The 14,004-nt window shown below is 52.5% G+C and overlaps 1 protein-coding gene across 4 annotated transcripts in view; it reads right to left on the reverse strand.

Annotated features, from left to right (window-relative positions):
• The window catches only part of Tbx4 (T-box transcription factor 4), a 30,892-nt gene extending 17,361 nt beyond the window's left edge, over positions 1-13,531 (reverse strand). For 2 of the 4 annotated variants that reach the window (XM_047545329.1, XM_047545326.1), the window contains exons 1-3: positions 12,607-12,799; positions 8,644-8,832; positions 7,756-7,850 (exon numbers count right to left, since the gene is read on the reverse strand). In XM_047545329.1, coding sequence (XP_047401285.1) covers positions 7,756-7,850; positions 8,644-8,829 — 281 coding nt within the window. In that variant the 5' untranslated portion in view covers positions 8,830-8,832; positions 12,607-12,799. Of the gene's footprint in view, positions 1-7,755; positions 7,851-8,643; positions 8,833-12,606; positions 12,800-13,369 lie in introns of those variants that run through there. The other 2 variants (XM_047545327.1, XM_047545330.1) reach the window with 2 other exon arrangements.
• Positions 13,532-14,004: the final 473 nt, after the last annotated feature.

Below are 14,004 nucleotides of genomic sequence, written 5' to 3' on the forward strand. Positions count from 1 at the left end.
CCCCTGTCAGCTGCTTCTATACACAATGAGAGGTCTCCTTTATGTCCCATCCAGTGTAAACCCTGTGAACTTTTTAATCTAACTCGTAGGAAAACAAGAGTGCGGTTGAAAACTCTGCTAAGTTTGGATTCCTCCTGTGTGTTCAGCAGGGTTATTTCTCTCTGTGAACGCCTCACCTGGGCCTGTGCACCTAACTGAAATCAGGAAAACTGGGCCCGGGGACACAGATTCTGAAACCACCATGCCATAGTCCACAGCCCAACTCCACCACTGATGACCATAAGCTGTCCGGCAACTCCCTTGGGTCTCCTGTGCTGTGGTTTCCCCATCTCTAAATTGAGGATAACATCACTAGCAAGATCACAGACTGCCATGTGGATTAAATGACCCCACTTGTGACTATTATCACTGATCCCTCTCTGCTTCACCCTCTGCAAGTCTGCGGTAACACCTGTTTCTATGAAAATGGATACACCAAAAACCAATTCCAGTTCCTACAGCCCATGCTGAGGCCATCCAGGATCCTGAGGTTCAGAGAACATTCTAGAGAAAGGTTTCCCAGACCCATTAGCACATACACACATATCTGCAGGGGCACAGCTCCCTCCCCTGGTCACCAGGTCCCTGAACTTCACCACCAGAGGAGCAGAGAGTCTTCCTCACATTTCCCCTCAGCAGCCTCCCATCTTCCACAAAAGTGCTCTTGCTAGTAGGGAGTGAAGCAGGATCCAAACCTAAATACTGAAGACACTAGGGAAATGGAAACCAACCCACCCTGAGCTGTCACACTGCCCAGCCAGTCTACTCCAAGAAAACCATCAGCTGGTTGCCTGCCTCTCACTAACCCAAGAGAGTATGGGGACCTTCACAAAAAGCTGACCCAGACATCTCAAACAGATTGAAGTCCCCATTTTGTTCACAGGGGTACCAGCTTACCTGGGTAGGACAGGGCTTCCAGAAAGAATCAAGCTGGCAGACCCTACAGCAAGCCCCTCCAGGACCCTCAGACGGAGGGAGGGCTCAATTCCAGCCCTGGCCAGGCCCAGCCTGTGCCTCCTCTCCTGCTACAGCAGAGGCCTATGAGCGCCCTGCAGCGGGAAAGAGGGACTGTGCCCGGCCTGCGCATACAGGCATACAGGCGCACAGGCGCATGTGCATGAACACGTGGTGCAATGCGCATGTGTGCCGTGCCTGGAGGGCGGGGGTAGTTCTAGCTGCTAGTCTAGGGACTTATAAACCGTGTGGAAGAATTTGTCTCAGATGTCAATTGAAAGCATTTTCAAATGTCCACCCCACCCCCTCTCCAAGGATATGGGAAGTGAGAAGGCTCAGGAACCCAATCCTGCCTCCTGTTCACCAGCCCCCTGCCTGGCCTGGGGGCACAGCTGGAGCCTACACCACCCTCTTTCCTGGCTCTGCCTCTCTCGAGGAGGGCCCGAAGCTGAAGTGGGGAGGGCAACAGCTGCCTGGCCTTCCCCTCAGGGAGGAAGGAAGGCCACGAATCCTGTCCCCTCCAGTCCACCATTTTGTAACTGCTACAGAAACAGCCACAAAATGGGGCAGCCCTGGCTGTGCTTGGGCTGACCTGGCACCTGTGACCTGAACTTAGACTGTTTTCTCCTGTAATCACTCCAGGTGGCAACAGCAGAGGGCAGTCACAGCTTCCTGCCCAGACCAGTGTGCACACAGGGGGCCAGGAGGAAATGGCCTATTGCCACTTCACCAGTCTTCATAACCCAGATGGAGACCAGGCTGAGGGACCCTATCCTTCCCCTCCTCCTCCCTATTACACTTCACCTCAGCAGCTCAGGAGGCCAGGGGACATTGACTGAGTGCTTAGTAGAAGCCCTTTTAGGAATCTGTACTCTGCATCCCAAGGTTTGGAACTGGTATCTTGTGATCTGGCCCCTCCGGGAAGAGAGACAAGACTCCAGACAGAGAGTAGTCTCAGGGTGGTGTTAGGGCATTGATGCGAGGAAGGAGAGTACCTCCTAGGCTCTGCCTCCTCTGCCCACAGATTCCCTTCTTCCTGGGGAAGCAATCCTCAGACTCGGGGAGGGCAGCAGGGATATCTGGTCTAGATGGGGTGTTCCAAAGCCTTTGGCTGCAGGCTGAAGTGGCTGAGGCTCAGGAAGCTCCACTGCCTTCATGGAAACAGATGGCCAGGTCTCTGGCAGGGCTCAGTTTCAGCAGTGCTTCTGGGACCATATAGAACATACTATGGGAGCCCAGAGCTCTTATCATTCCCCCACCTAGGTGGCTCCAGGAAGATGAATGGCCCAGCCAGGGTGGAGGAAGGGCTGCATGGGAAGGTGAGACACACCTCCACCCATGGCATCTATCTACTCTTGGTTGTTAAGGGTCTAACTTGGGAGGCCAAAGGCCGGACTTGAGGGTTTTCATCAGATCAGCATGACTCAGGCAACAGAGGCCAGGCTAGGTTTGAGAGCTGTGACTTCCTCTTGGCTCCACTGGCCAAGTAAAGGTCCTCCCTAATGAAACAAACGAAACCAAGGAGTAAGATGTAAGTTACTCCTCTGATTTATGACATAAAATGTACCTGAAAACCAACACCTTCTGGGGAAAGGAAACCTCTGTGGGTTTGGGGGCGGAGTGGGGAGGACCAAGAAGAGAGGCACCGACTGCGCCATCTCCTTCTCCCTCTCAGGCTCTGTCACTAGTGCTCGCTGGCTGCTGGCCCCAGGCTGCCTGTGCTCTCCCAGCACCCGCACACTCCCTGTCCCCTCCAGGCTCCCTGCCCCGCCCACTTCCCGCGACCCTCCTGCAGGCTTCACGCGGGACCCGCGCGCCTTCTCGCCGCGCGCCGCGCGCCCTCTCGGTGCCGTCCCAGGTCTCCGCGCCCCTCGGACCCGGTACCCCCAGACAGATGGGGCGCTCCCCCGGCACAGCACACGCGGAAACGGCTCCGCCGGGGGAGTAAACAAGCTGCCTCCCCGCCGCCCGCGAGGAGATGAAAGCCCGGGTTTCTCCTCTGATCCTGACACGGGCTCTGCCAGGGTGCGGGGCTGGAGCCTTTATCTGCTTCATACTCGGAAATGGTTTTAGAATGAGCTGCTAAGATAAGCGTCCTCGGACGTTTCTGGGTGTTGGAGGTTTGCGAAGCCCGGGCAGGGGCTTGGGGGCATCTTGATTTTGGCCACAAATCTATAAACGCGAACTCATTGAAGAGGAAGGGGACACACAAGTGATCGCTGAGCTGAGGGAGCCACGCGGCTCCCGAGTCAAAGCGGTTGTCAAATTCAAGGCGCAGACATTCCTGCCCATCCCCAATCCCGGAGCCTGGGGTAGAGAATAGAGGACCTGCGGGTCCCACCCGATTCTCTCCGCCGCAAACCCACCACAGCCCGGACTTCCCGGGGACTCCGGGTGGGCTTCAAAAGCAGCTACCTGTGCCTTTCCTTAAATCCGGCACAAAACTAAATCTAAGGGGTGAGAAGTCTGGAGAGTGGTTTCCATGGCGGGAGAGGTGGTGACTGGCAGAGCACTCAGGAGGGATTCTGGGTGGCTGGTATTGTTCTCTTCCTTTTTCTGGATGGTAGTTACATCGTCTGTCCCTTTTGTGAAGAGTCTACAGAGCTGCACACTTAAGATTTGTACACTCTTCTGCAGAAATGTTGTATTTCAATAAAAATCTACATTAAAATTATGTACACACACACACACACACACACACACACACATCTTAGAGCCCAGAGTCTGAAGGGGGCGGAAAAACTGCAGGGAAAAGACATGGGTACACTGGAAACTCCAGTCATCTTCTATTCCTAAAGCCCAGGGGTCTTCAGGAGGAATACTGGTAGGATGGGAAGAGGCCAGGGCTCAGACACCAAGGCTGAGGTTAGGGTGGGGGTAGAGGTGGGGTGCTGTCTCTACCGAAGCCAAACTTTTTGTAGCCAAAGGATTTCTGAGAGCACCCTCCAAGCTACTCAATTGATTCTCACTACACACACACACACACACACATACACACACACACACACAGTTTTTTAATTTGCCCAAAGCATTTTTAAGAAATATTTTCCCTGAGGGGAGGAGCAGAGTGAGGGTGTGTGGAATGGATGCTGTTTGGGAAGGTCAGTTGCTTCTCTTAGATTTTTTTAAAAGGCACTTCCTTTTGATAGACTTTTGCTTTCAGAAAATACTTTAGGAAGAGATCAAAGCACTCTCTCCCCAACCCACTTTCCCAGTGTCTTCAACCCTTACTTCTCTTATCATCCACGCCACTGGGCTCTGACGCTCTGTATACAGAGTGAGGGCAATTGGCTTTGAAGCCCCGGATTAAGCCTGGCCAAATCCTTGCCTCAGAATAACAAACAATACAGGTTCAACAGGAGTTCTCATCGGTAGTTCATTTTTCAAACGCAAATTCACTGTCACTAACACAAGCAACATTGAACTCAACAGGCTATGAAGGCTGATAGTGGAGATTTATCTGGTGGCAAAACATGACCTAGGAGTAGGGCAGTCAGACGGTTAGGAAATTTTCATTTTTGGGAGGTTTATATTTAAATTTTTGTGGAGCTCACTTTTATCTGTGTTTGGGAGAAAATGCAGTTTCTCACATGTATCAAGCTTGGCAGCGATGTGAAGTCTGCTCTCTGCAGTTAACAGCATGAGCCCTCTGGGTGCAGGGGCCTGAGAGGGACAGAAACTGGCTGGGGAGCAGTTTAGCCCACATTTTATACCTGACATTAGGGGTTCCTGAGCTTTCAGAATTTGGTATGTCACCTTGTGGTTGGCATTTTATTCACCAAATGAAATTGACGATTCAGTCTCTAGTCAATGAAGGGGACTCCTCTTTCCAGACTTTCAAAGACCCAGTGGGCTCAGATGGGAGGCTTATGAGCCAAGAACTCAAACTGGCTTGAGAACATTCTGCATTCCCTTTTCCAGGAACCCCTCTTCCCCACCAGACAGTACGTTATCACGTCCCTAACCAGTCATGGTCTCTAGGGCAAAACAACAGTCCCACATTAAACAGGGCCCTGCAAAAAAAAATGCAGTCAAAGGGATTTCTCAAAGCTAGGGTCTTGTTCTGGATGTGGGGTGCATCATCTGCTTGGCTTACATAGGCCTAGCAATTGCCTAACTTCCCTGCAATTGGTTTAGTTTATGTTCCCTAGGTCCTCTTCCAGTTCTTGCAGTCTAGGAATCTATGATCCAAGGTTTAGGAGAAAGGTCCAGGCCATCTGCTAAGAAATGAAACTATCCCAGAAAGGGTTCTGGTGGAGACACAGAGTTTAGGGGAACAGGGAGAGGCACAGGAAAGAATGTTGCAGGGCCACAGGCCCATATAAAGCAAGCTGCATCCAGAGGCTGCCCTTGCACAATCACCAGAGCGATAAAAGTGGTTTCTGAAGACATTGGGGTGGAGTGGGGACCTGGGGTGCAGCTCAGTGGTACAGCAGTGTGCTTACACGTGCAAGACCCTGAGTTCAATCCCCAGCATTAAAAAAAAAAAAAAAAAAAAAAGTGAGAGGCCATGCCAGAAGAAATGGGGTCTATGAGAATGGTGGGGTGGGGGTAGGAAGGAATGAGGCTAGTGACTTTCCTAAGGATTAGATCTGACCCAAAGATAATTTTCTGCCATAGAAGTTAAAGGCTGTGATGAATCCATTATTGGCCAACACCATCACAGCCTTCTCCCGCCCCCCATACTGAGGATTGAACCCAAGGGTTTCGCATATGCTAGGCAATCACCCTACCACTGAACTCCATCCTCATCCCTATTCATTTTGTTTTTAAAACGGGGTCTCTCAAAGTTGCCCAGATTGGCCTGGAACTTGTGACCTCCTGCCCTCAGCCTCTGGAGGAACTGGGATTACAAGTGTGTGCCACCACACCCAACATATCACCATCATTTTGAAACTATTATCATCATTCCCTGAGGTCCCTCTCTGAACCATCGTGAGGATCAGGCACAAACATCCGCCTGAAGCTAGTCACCTTTGGAGTGTGTGTGTGTGTATGTGTGTGTATTGGAAGCAGGAAGGGAAGAGGGCCCACACAGGTGCAGGAAACCTGCTGAGGAGAACCACAATTGCCTTTTGTTTAAAATGGCAGAGGCCAGACATACCCAGAGAACATGTGAGCCATTTAGTTTCAAGAAACAAGGTTATTTCTACTGCCTAAAAATGGAAATTCTTGATCTTTTTCTTTTTTCCTTCCCTCTACCTCATCAGCACAATAAATAAATGCCCCTCTCAACACCTGTAATTCACTTGACAATTTACCCAGCACCATCACATGATCCCCTGGTTGGAGTCTATAAATAATCAAAAAAAAAGGGAGGGCAACAGGTACATCTATAATTACCATTTACCTGACACCACAGAGCGACAGGAGGCAAAGTGCCCAAGTGCACTCAGGAAGAGGCAGGACTTGAAACACCTCAATGACTACTCCACGTGGCACCCTCTACCAAGCTCCCTCATGCATCCTCTTCCTCATCTCCAAATGCAGCAAACTCAGTCCTGAAACAACCTGCCTCCTTGCTTAATAGAGGCCCTAGGTAACCATGCCACCTCCCTAAGGCATGAGTGTGGCCAAGTGTCCAGACCTCTTCTCTCAACAAAATAAAGCTTTGCAAGAGCCTGCCAGTGAACAGAGAAAGGAATGACCACAGCACCCCTCCACCACACATAGCAAACCAGACGCTTTGTGTTTCTTTTGAATAGCTCCGTGCTAGGTACTTTACAAACAAGAAGGACCTTTTCTGTTACAGGTAGGGGCAGGCAGAGACCCCTAAGTCCCCTGTCTGAGGGTTGTAGAGAAGGAAATAGCTGAACAGGAACACTCCCCCCGCATCTCATGATTTGATTCCAAATCCCTGGCTCTTGATGGTTTACCATCTTATTTCTTTAAAATCCCAATTTGGGGCCCACAACCAGGACACTTTTACACCTAATCTATCCCTGGGGACCAAAGTCAAGTGTGTACATGTGGAAAGCACAAAGGGTAGGGAGAGCATTCCAGAACCTGAACTTTCCAGCATCTACAGCAATCTCCCCCCACCTGTCAACCACTCTCCTGGGTCATTCCTGCCCCACCCCAGACACCCCATCCCAACGAATCTCTGTCATCTGCCATCTGAGTCTTCCTCCTCTCACTCTCTCCTCCCCGTTCTCTCCCACAGACACGAGCGCATTTTAAAGATGTTTCCACTTTATAAATCATCCTTCTCTGGCAGCCACCGAGCGCTGCCCCCCAAAACACACACAGTCCTACCAGTGCCTTCCCCTCTACCCAGGAGCAGTTTGGAAACAGAGGAGCAGTGCCCCTGGGATGAAAGACTTGGGGTTCATTCTGCTCCTGAGAAGTTACAGAAATTGAAAAACAGTTCCATCCTGTCCTCTCCTACCATCTTCCAGAGAGCATTTCAGAGGTTCCAATTCAAGCAATCAGAGAAACCCTGCAGGTCCCCAAAGAGAGAAGGACAAAGCAACCCTGCAGGAGGGCAAAATGATTGGGAATAGCCATCCTCATTTGCATATCATTTGCACTGGCGCTGACCCTCCTCTCAAACCTTGCAGCTGCACCCTTTAAGGGATAACCCCCTGAGGCTTTGGCTGCAGGTTCCAAGCCAAACCTGTTGTGGGATGTGGCCCTGAGATCCAAGTGTTGGACAGGACTCCCATGAGACCTCAGGCTGGGAACGAAGAGGATTGCTAAGGAAATCCCCTAGAGATGATTCCACATGCCAACCACCCTCCAAGTAAATCTCCCACCGCTGACCTGCCCGCCTTGGTGATGATCATCTCAGTGCCCGCTTCGTGGAACTTCTTCCAGAGCTCCTTCTCGTGCAGCCCCACCTTGATGTTCTCGATGGTCTGGGGAGGGGGAGGAAGGGAACTCATGTCTGTTTGACCCACGGCTCCAAGCAGAGCCTTTGGAAACCCGAGTAGTGTGCAGAACACGCTAGCACCGAAGCTCACGCCACTAGACTTCTTTCCACAAAATTATTTTGAGCCATTGGTGAATTTAAACAATTTCATCAGTGGCCCAAACTCCTCCAGGGTCGCACCTACAAATGGGCCTGTAGAAGACACACTGTGACCGGGCCAAGATAGACGACACTCTTCAGCCCAAAGAATCACTTCATGTGGCTGGCCATGGGCAGACACACGGACACCCCGAGAGACACGGAGAGGCACGCACATGCCCGCGACCAGGTGCGCACCCGCAGACAGCGCACAGATTCACACAGGTAGGATTCTGTGCATGGTGATCACCGGGTTATCACCGGGAAACCTCTCAGCGACGTGCGCTGGACCTCGAAGCGGCGAAAGCGGCTCCTGTTAGCCACCAGGAAGGATCCCGCTCGCTCCCAGGCTTTCACCCCGGCCTCTCGAGTTTTCGGAACCGAACATTTGGTTCCGGCTCGCTCCCCTTGCATAGGGATCTCCCTCCCCAACCAGCCCCAGAGTAGCCCTGACGGTTCGAAGTGGAGAAAGATTCAAAAAAAAACAAGAATATGAGCCTTGCCCAGTGGAGACCCAAAAAGCAGACAGTCTCGGACGCAGCCAGGTTGACCTGAAAGAGTCCTGCCCCGCAATCAGACCGAATGACCCGCACAGGCAGACAAACCGACGCTCGCCTACCTGACGGCTGGCCCTGCCCTACCTGCTCTGCAGCTGCGACGTCTGCGCCGGGGCCTGGGGGACTGCCGAGCGTGGCTCCGCTGAGGCTGGGCGCGGCCAGCGCGGGCTCCGGGGCGTTGGCAGTGTTGGCCGAGCTGCCCTCCCCGAGCGCTGGACCCGGGGCCCGGAAGGCCTCCTCACTCTCCGACAGGCCCTTATCCTGCAGCATCTCCTGCGGGCACAGCACACTCCGAGTCACTCGACCAGAACCACACTCGCCAGGGGCCACCGCAGCGGTCTCCAACAGAGCAGGGGTCTTCGTGCGTGGAGGCCGCACAAGCTCACGTGGACCCCGCCCCCTTTTGAGTTGGGGGAGGGAGCGTGAGGAGAGGGCAGAACCTTCGCCTCCTTGCTCAGGGTTCTGGACCTGGGAGGGTCTGTCTACAGTTCAAGGTCTGCCAGTCCTTGGGTGTGGAGACGTGGGATGAGTGGGTCTGGGAGAAGGACCGCCCTCTCCGCGTAGCCCCATTTGCAACCCCAGTCCTTCCTTTCTGCTGGGCAACACGGAACCGGGACGTAGGCTTCTAGGCTGATCCCAAATAAGTGGAGCGCAGGCCCGACTTTTGGTCCAGGGCAGCCAGAACACTCCTGGACTGGCAGAAGAGTCAGTCCTGGAGGCAGGGCCCAAGGCTCCAGAAGCTCCACACCTGCAGAAAATGACTGGAGCTGGGTGGGCCTTCAGGCCTCTACTTCTTCATCTGCTCTCATCCACCCATTCAGATGGCACTCAGGTAGAGGCTTCCTGAACCAAAGGCTTCACTCTTACACATTCCTACCAGGGCACAGCACCCTCACACAGCATCCTACTCACCCAAACAGCTATACTTTCTTAGGGCTCCTTTGATTCTGGCTCTGAACTTTGCCAGGACCCTCCCCAACCTGTCCTTGCATTCATACCCACTGGTGCATTGATCCAAAGGAACCAAACACCTAGCTAAGGACCAGGCCAGTAGGGTGGGTCCAGTTCATAAGTCTGTCTTGCCTCGGGGCATAGCACTATTTCCCTAGGTGCCTGGGCGTATGCACCCTCCTACCCATGTGTCTGCTCCCATCCTGCAGCTGGTCCTGGACTACCAGGAGGAGCGCCCAGCTTGCAAGGATCAGCTAGCTAATGCTGCATCCCTCAGGGTTGCAACCCTACACTATCTCTGCTTCACTTCTACCTCCCTGCTCTGGTTAAGTTCTGGTGAGCTTTCTGTATGTTTGACTGACTATCTTGTGGTGGGGTGCCTCTTCCCTTTTTTCTCCTACCTTCTTTCTGTTTTCTCCTGGATCTCCCTTGGCATCCCCAAGCTCAGATCCCTCACCCACCCTGTTCAGGAAACTCCCCATCCTGGACTTAGACTCCAGCTCCCAGGGCCTGGCAAAGTAAACAAGCCAAGTGCAACTGAAGAGATAAAAAGGGGCCAGGGCCAACCCGGGCTGGGAAAAGCCCATAAAGATAAGGCTGACAGCCTAGCGGGTCCTTGGCCACAGTCGGCCTGGAACAAGCCTCTCAGGACATGGTCGGCCCCATCGCAGGCTCTTTGAACCACGTGCGGGTTCCGCTAGGCTGAGCCTTCGAAATCCAGGAGCCCCCAAACGGGGACGCTGCACGACGAAAGTAGTTGCGCGCTGGAGCCAAGGCACGGTTTCCACTGTATCTGGGCCCCAGCCAGCATAAGCACCCGCAATCGGCGCGTCCCAGGTGCCCGGCTCTCGAGATCGGAAGGAGGGGCTGCCTCGAGCGTTGCGAATCCGGCCACTAGGTCCTCTGAGGGGTTCTTGTCACACCCGTTCGACTGGCGTCCAGCACTCTTAATCCAGCCCCACGCAGAGTACGTCCACTGAACGTGTCCACTGACGCGGGTCTAGTCGCTCACACTGGCTACAAAGGTTGCGCTGCGCTCTCCTTCCCTCCTCGGGGTTCGCTTCCTCCTTTTCTCGGTCTCGGAGCCACATCCTGATCTAAAGACAACTTGCCCACTCCGAAGCTCCCTGACAATTTCCTTTTTACCCCCAGCCCAACTGACCCTGAGGGGCAGTTCCCGCTGTCCCCTCGGACTCTGAACCCCAAAGCGCTCAGATGCTAGACCGCCGGCTTTCGCACTCAGCCAGGGTCGGCGGCCAGCGCTTGCCGCAGCCTCTGAGTGGGTCCTTCACGTCGACCCTCCGCGGGCTCTGCTCCCTCTGCGCTTGGGTTCGTTGCTTTCCGCAGCCTTGTTTTCCAAGGAGGGCAACGTTTTTCTTTTCATTTTTAGATCAGTAAAGTTGTTTCTCTTGCACTAGGTGAATTGATGTTTTACACTATTTTTAAATATTTTAATTGTGCCTGTTATCAGAGTAGTACTGTGGTCACTTGAGTAACATTAAGAATATTTATCCTACTACATGAATTATTAGTACTTTTTATCTTTAATACTGTATGGTCAAATCACTGATTTGATTCGTTAATTTATCATTATTAAATATGTTGTTGCTTTCCTATCACTTCTTCAGCATTCCAGAGCCCCTGGCAGATTAGTAACTCTGTTGCCAATATCTAGGTAGATTCAATGTTCCAATAGGTCACTTAATCTATCCTTATTTTACTTTTACTCCTTTACTTTTAGGGATCTAAAATGTTTCCGTTTCCAGCTCTTTATTCTGTTTAGATTTTGTCACCCTGCCTCAATAATTGGTTATTTGCCATAACTTGTAATATTATTGTTCTCAATATTCACATTAATTTTATTCACATCCTTATGATATTTCTTGTTACTTTATCATAATTTGTTTCGTTAAGATTGTTCATAATGCTCCAGGTATTATTCTTCATCACATCATTTCTTGTTACTTTGTCATTATTTGTAATGTTACAGATTTCAATTCACTAGTTATTTTTCATCACGTCATTACTTCTTGTTACTTTGTCATAATGTGCAATATTGCTGTAGCTCAATACTCTGATTATTTTTCATCACATCTGTACCATACTTCTTATTACTCGACCATTATTTATAATGTTGTTGTGACTATTAATACCTTGGTCATAAATTGTCATATTACTCCAGCAATTCTCATTACTGCATCCTTACTTATATTACTATTGCTTAAGATTTTTGTTAATATTTAATAAATCAATACATTTTATATTATAGTATATGATAGTATTCTATCAGTACTAATAGTATTTCCCTTCGTAGTATTTTTCATTGTTCACCTTTTGCCTAGTTTGTTTCCTACAATTGCCTATATTTTAGTAATTTTTATAGCATTACTATTTGTTATGTTTTTGCAATTGATTTTAATAAAATAGTTCTTACATAGTTCCTGTATTTGGAGTTATTTTGTCTTTAATTCTTTTAATGTTGTGATTCATTTGATTTTGAAAGTGACTTATTTATTATTATAAAGTTCAAGTATTTTATCAGTTATGCTACCTAGCCCCGTTTCTTTGGTAACTGCTCACATTCTGATAATTTTTGATCACCCATCATTACTTATATATAATGTCCCTTGATTTAATTTTGATGTGTCTGTTGTATGAAAGACTCTGAAGTCCAGTGTTCTGATCACTCACATTTTTGCATCGATTTTTGCCACCAGTACCCAGGCTATCTTCCGTGGCCTTTTTTCTCTGCAACCACCAATTTCAAGGCCACCATTCCTCCTGTCACAGCTTAACATTGTTCCTACGGTGCTGGCTTTATCGTGTCTATACTACTGGGTCCCTAAACCCGATTAGTCCCGTTACTCGGGAAGGAGGGCTTGCGCCCCAACCGCCGGGTAGCGGGCCGAGGCAGCTGCTAGACCTGAGGCACTATCGTCGCCCTCCTTGCCGCCTTGACCGTCCCGGAGGTTGTTACTCTGGTTGTGTTACTTGCCCCAGCTCATCCTCCTCGACCCTGTAGGCAAACCCTGGGCTGTGGGTGTCCTCAGTCCCACATGCCCGACTCACCCCCATCCCACTGGAAACGACACTCACCCTAACTGCGCTGCCGCATGCGGAGGCGCCTGCTGCCCGAGGTCCACTGCAGGCTCGGGTCCGAGGAACGTAGGACAACCCGGGCTGCAACTCGGGGCACCGGATCAGGATAGCGCTGCCAGTCGCACCCTCGGGGTCGGACACATCCCGGCAGTGGAGCGGGCCCTTGATCTCCGAGGCTGCACTTTGGGGCCTTAGCTCCCTCTTCCCTCCCACCCTCCCTCCCGCCCTCCGGGGCCGCACGGCCCCCCCTGCGCTGACGTCGCCGCTGTCAATCAGTCGGCACCCGCCGCCCCCCGGGGAGGGGGGCTCTGGGGTCCTCCGGCTCCACCGCCCTGTCGGACCCCAATCCCGGAGCCGGCCTCCAACTCCTCCACCGCGCGGCCTGGTGCCCTCCCCGCGGCCCTCGGCCGGGCCGACAGTGTAGGGGCCGGGAGCCCCGCATGGTTTAGATTAGAGAGGCGGGAAGAGAGGGCGAGCGGCCCTGTCGCGCTGCGCGGCTCCCACCCGAGGATTGTCAAGTAGGACCGCTCGCCCCGCGCCGCGGGGCTCGCAGATTGGGGTGCTCTACGGCTGGGCCTGGCTCCTGCCGGGGACCATTTCAGGCAGCCACTTCCACGAACCCCCCACCCTCGCTCCGACCCGCTCCCCGTCGTACACGCAGTTCATTTGGAAGCCCATTTCCCAGGGTCGTGGGAGGGAGCACACGCTCTCTATAGCCCCACGGACCCTGCACCCACCGTGCCCACCCCAATCCTCACACCTGCAGGCTCCGGGCACTGGGCACTCTGCTCCCCCGGCCCTCCTCCTCCCAGCCGGGGGCCCGAGAGCACCGGACCCGGCCTGGAGCGCCTTGGAGTCGGTAGCGGAGGTCACCGGTGAGGGCAGGCCCTGTGCTCGGGCAAGGAGGCCCAGTGGCCGAGGCTGGAGCGGCGGCGCAGGAGAGGTGATTGGGCCGGCCTCTGAGTTGAAGCTCAGGCCGGGCTGGAGGGTGCCAGGCTTGGCAGAGCCTTTTGGGGAAACTGCCGCTGAGCGCCAGGACTCCACCAGCAGGTCCCCTAGATGCTGCAGAGCTGAAGACGAAGCCCGATGCCTGCTGCTCCAGTTTAGGAAGCTGAGATGGGGGAGCGTTCTGGTCGGTGTCAACCCAGCCTCTGCCTCAGAAAGTGAGGCCGGGTCAACCGCCTAGACTTCCCTACCTAGTCTGCCTCCCTCTGGATTCACCTACCTCTATTTCTCAGTGCACCTCCCCACAGGCCCCTGAGACTCCACAGGCTGAGAGATCCATGTGGACCTCAGTCCATGCCCCAGTCTTACAGTCTGTCACATGCCCATACTACCTGGGCAAGGACAAACCTCCCGACATATCCTCAAAGGCCCCAGGATTCTCCATCAATA

This window comes from Sciurus carolinensis, chromosome 3, assembly GCF_902686445.1.
Source record: "Sciurus carolinensis chromosome 3, mSciCar1.2, whole genome shotgun sequence".
Taxonomy (NCBI): domain Eukaryota; kingdom Metazoa; phylum Chordata; class Mammalia; order Rodentia; family Sciuridae; genus Sciurus; species Sciurus carolinensis.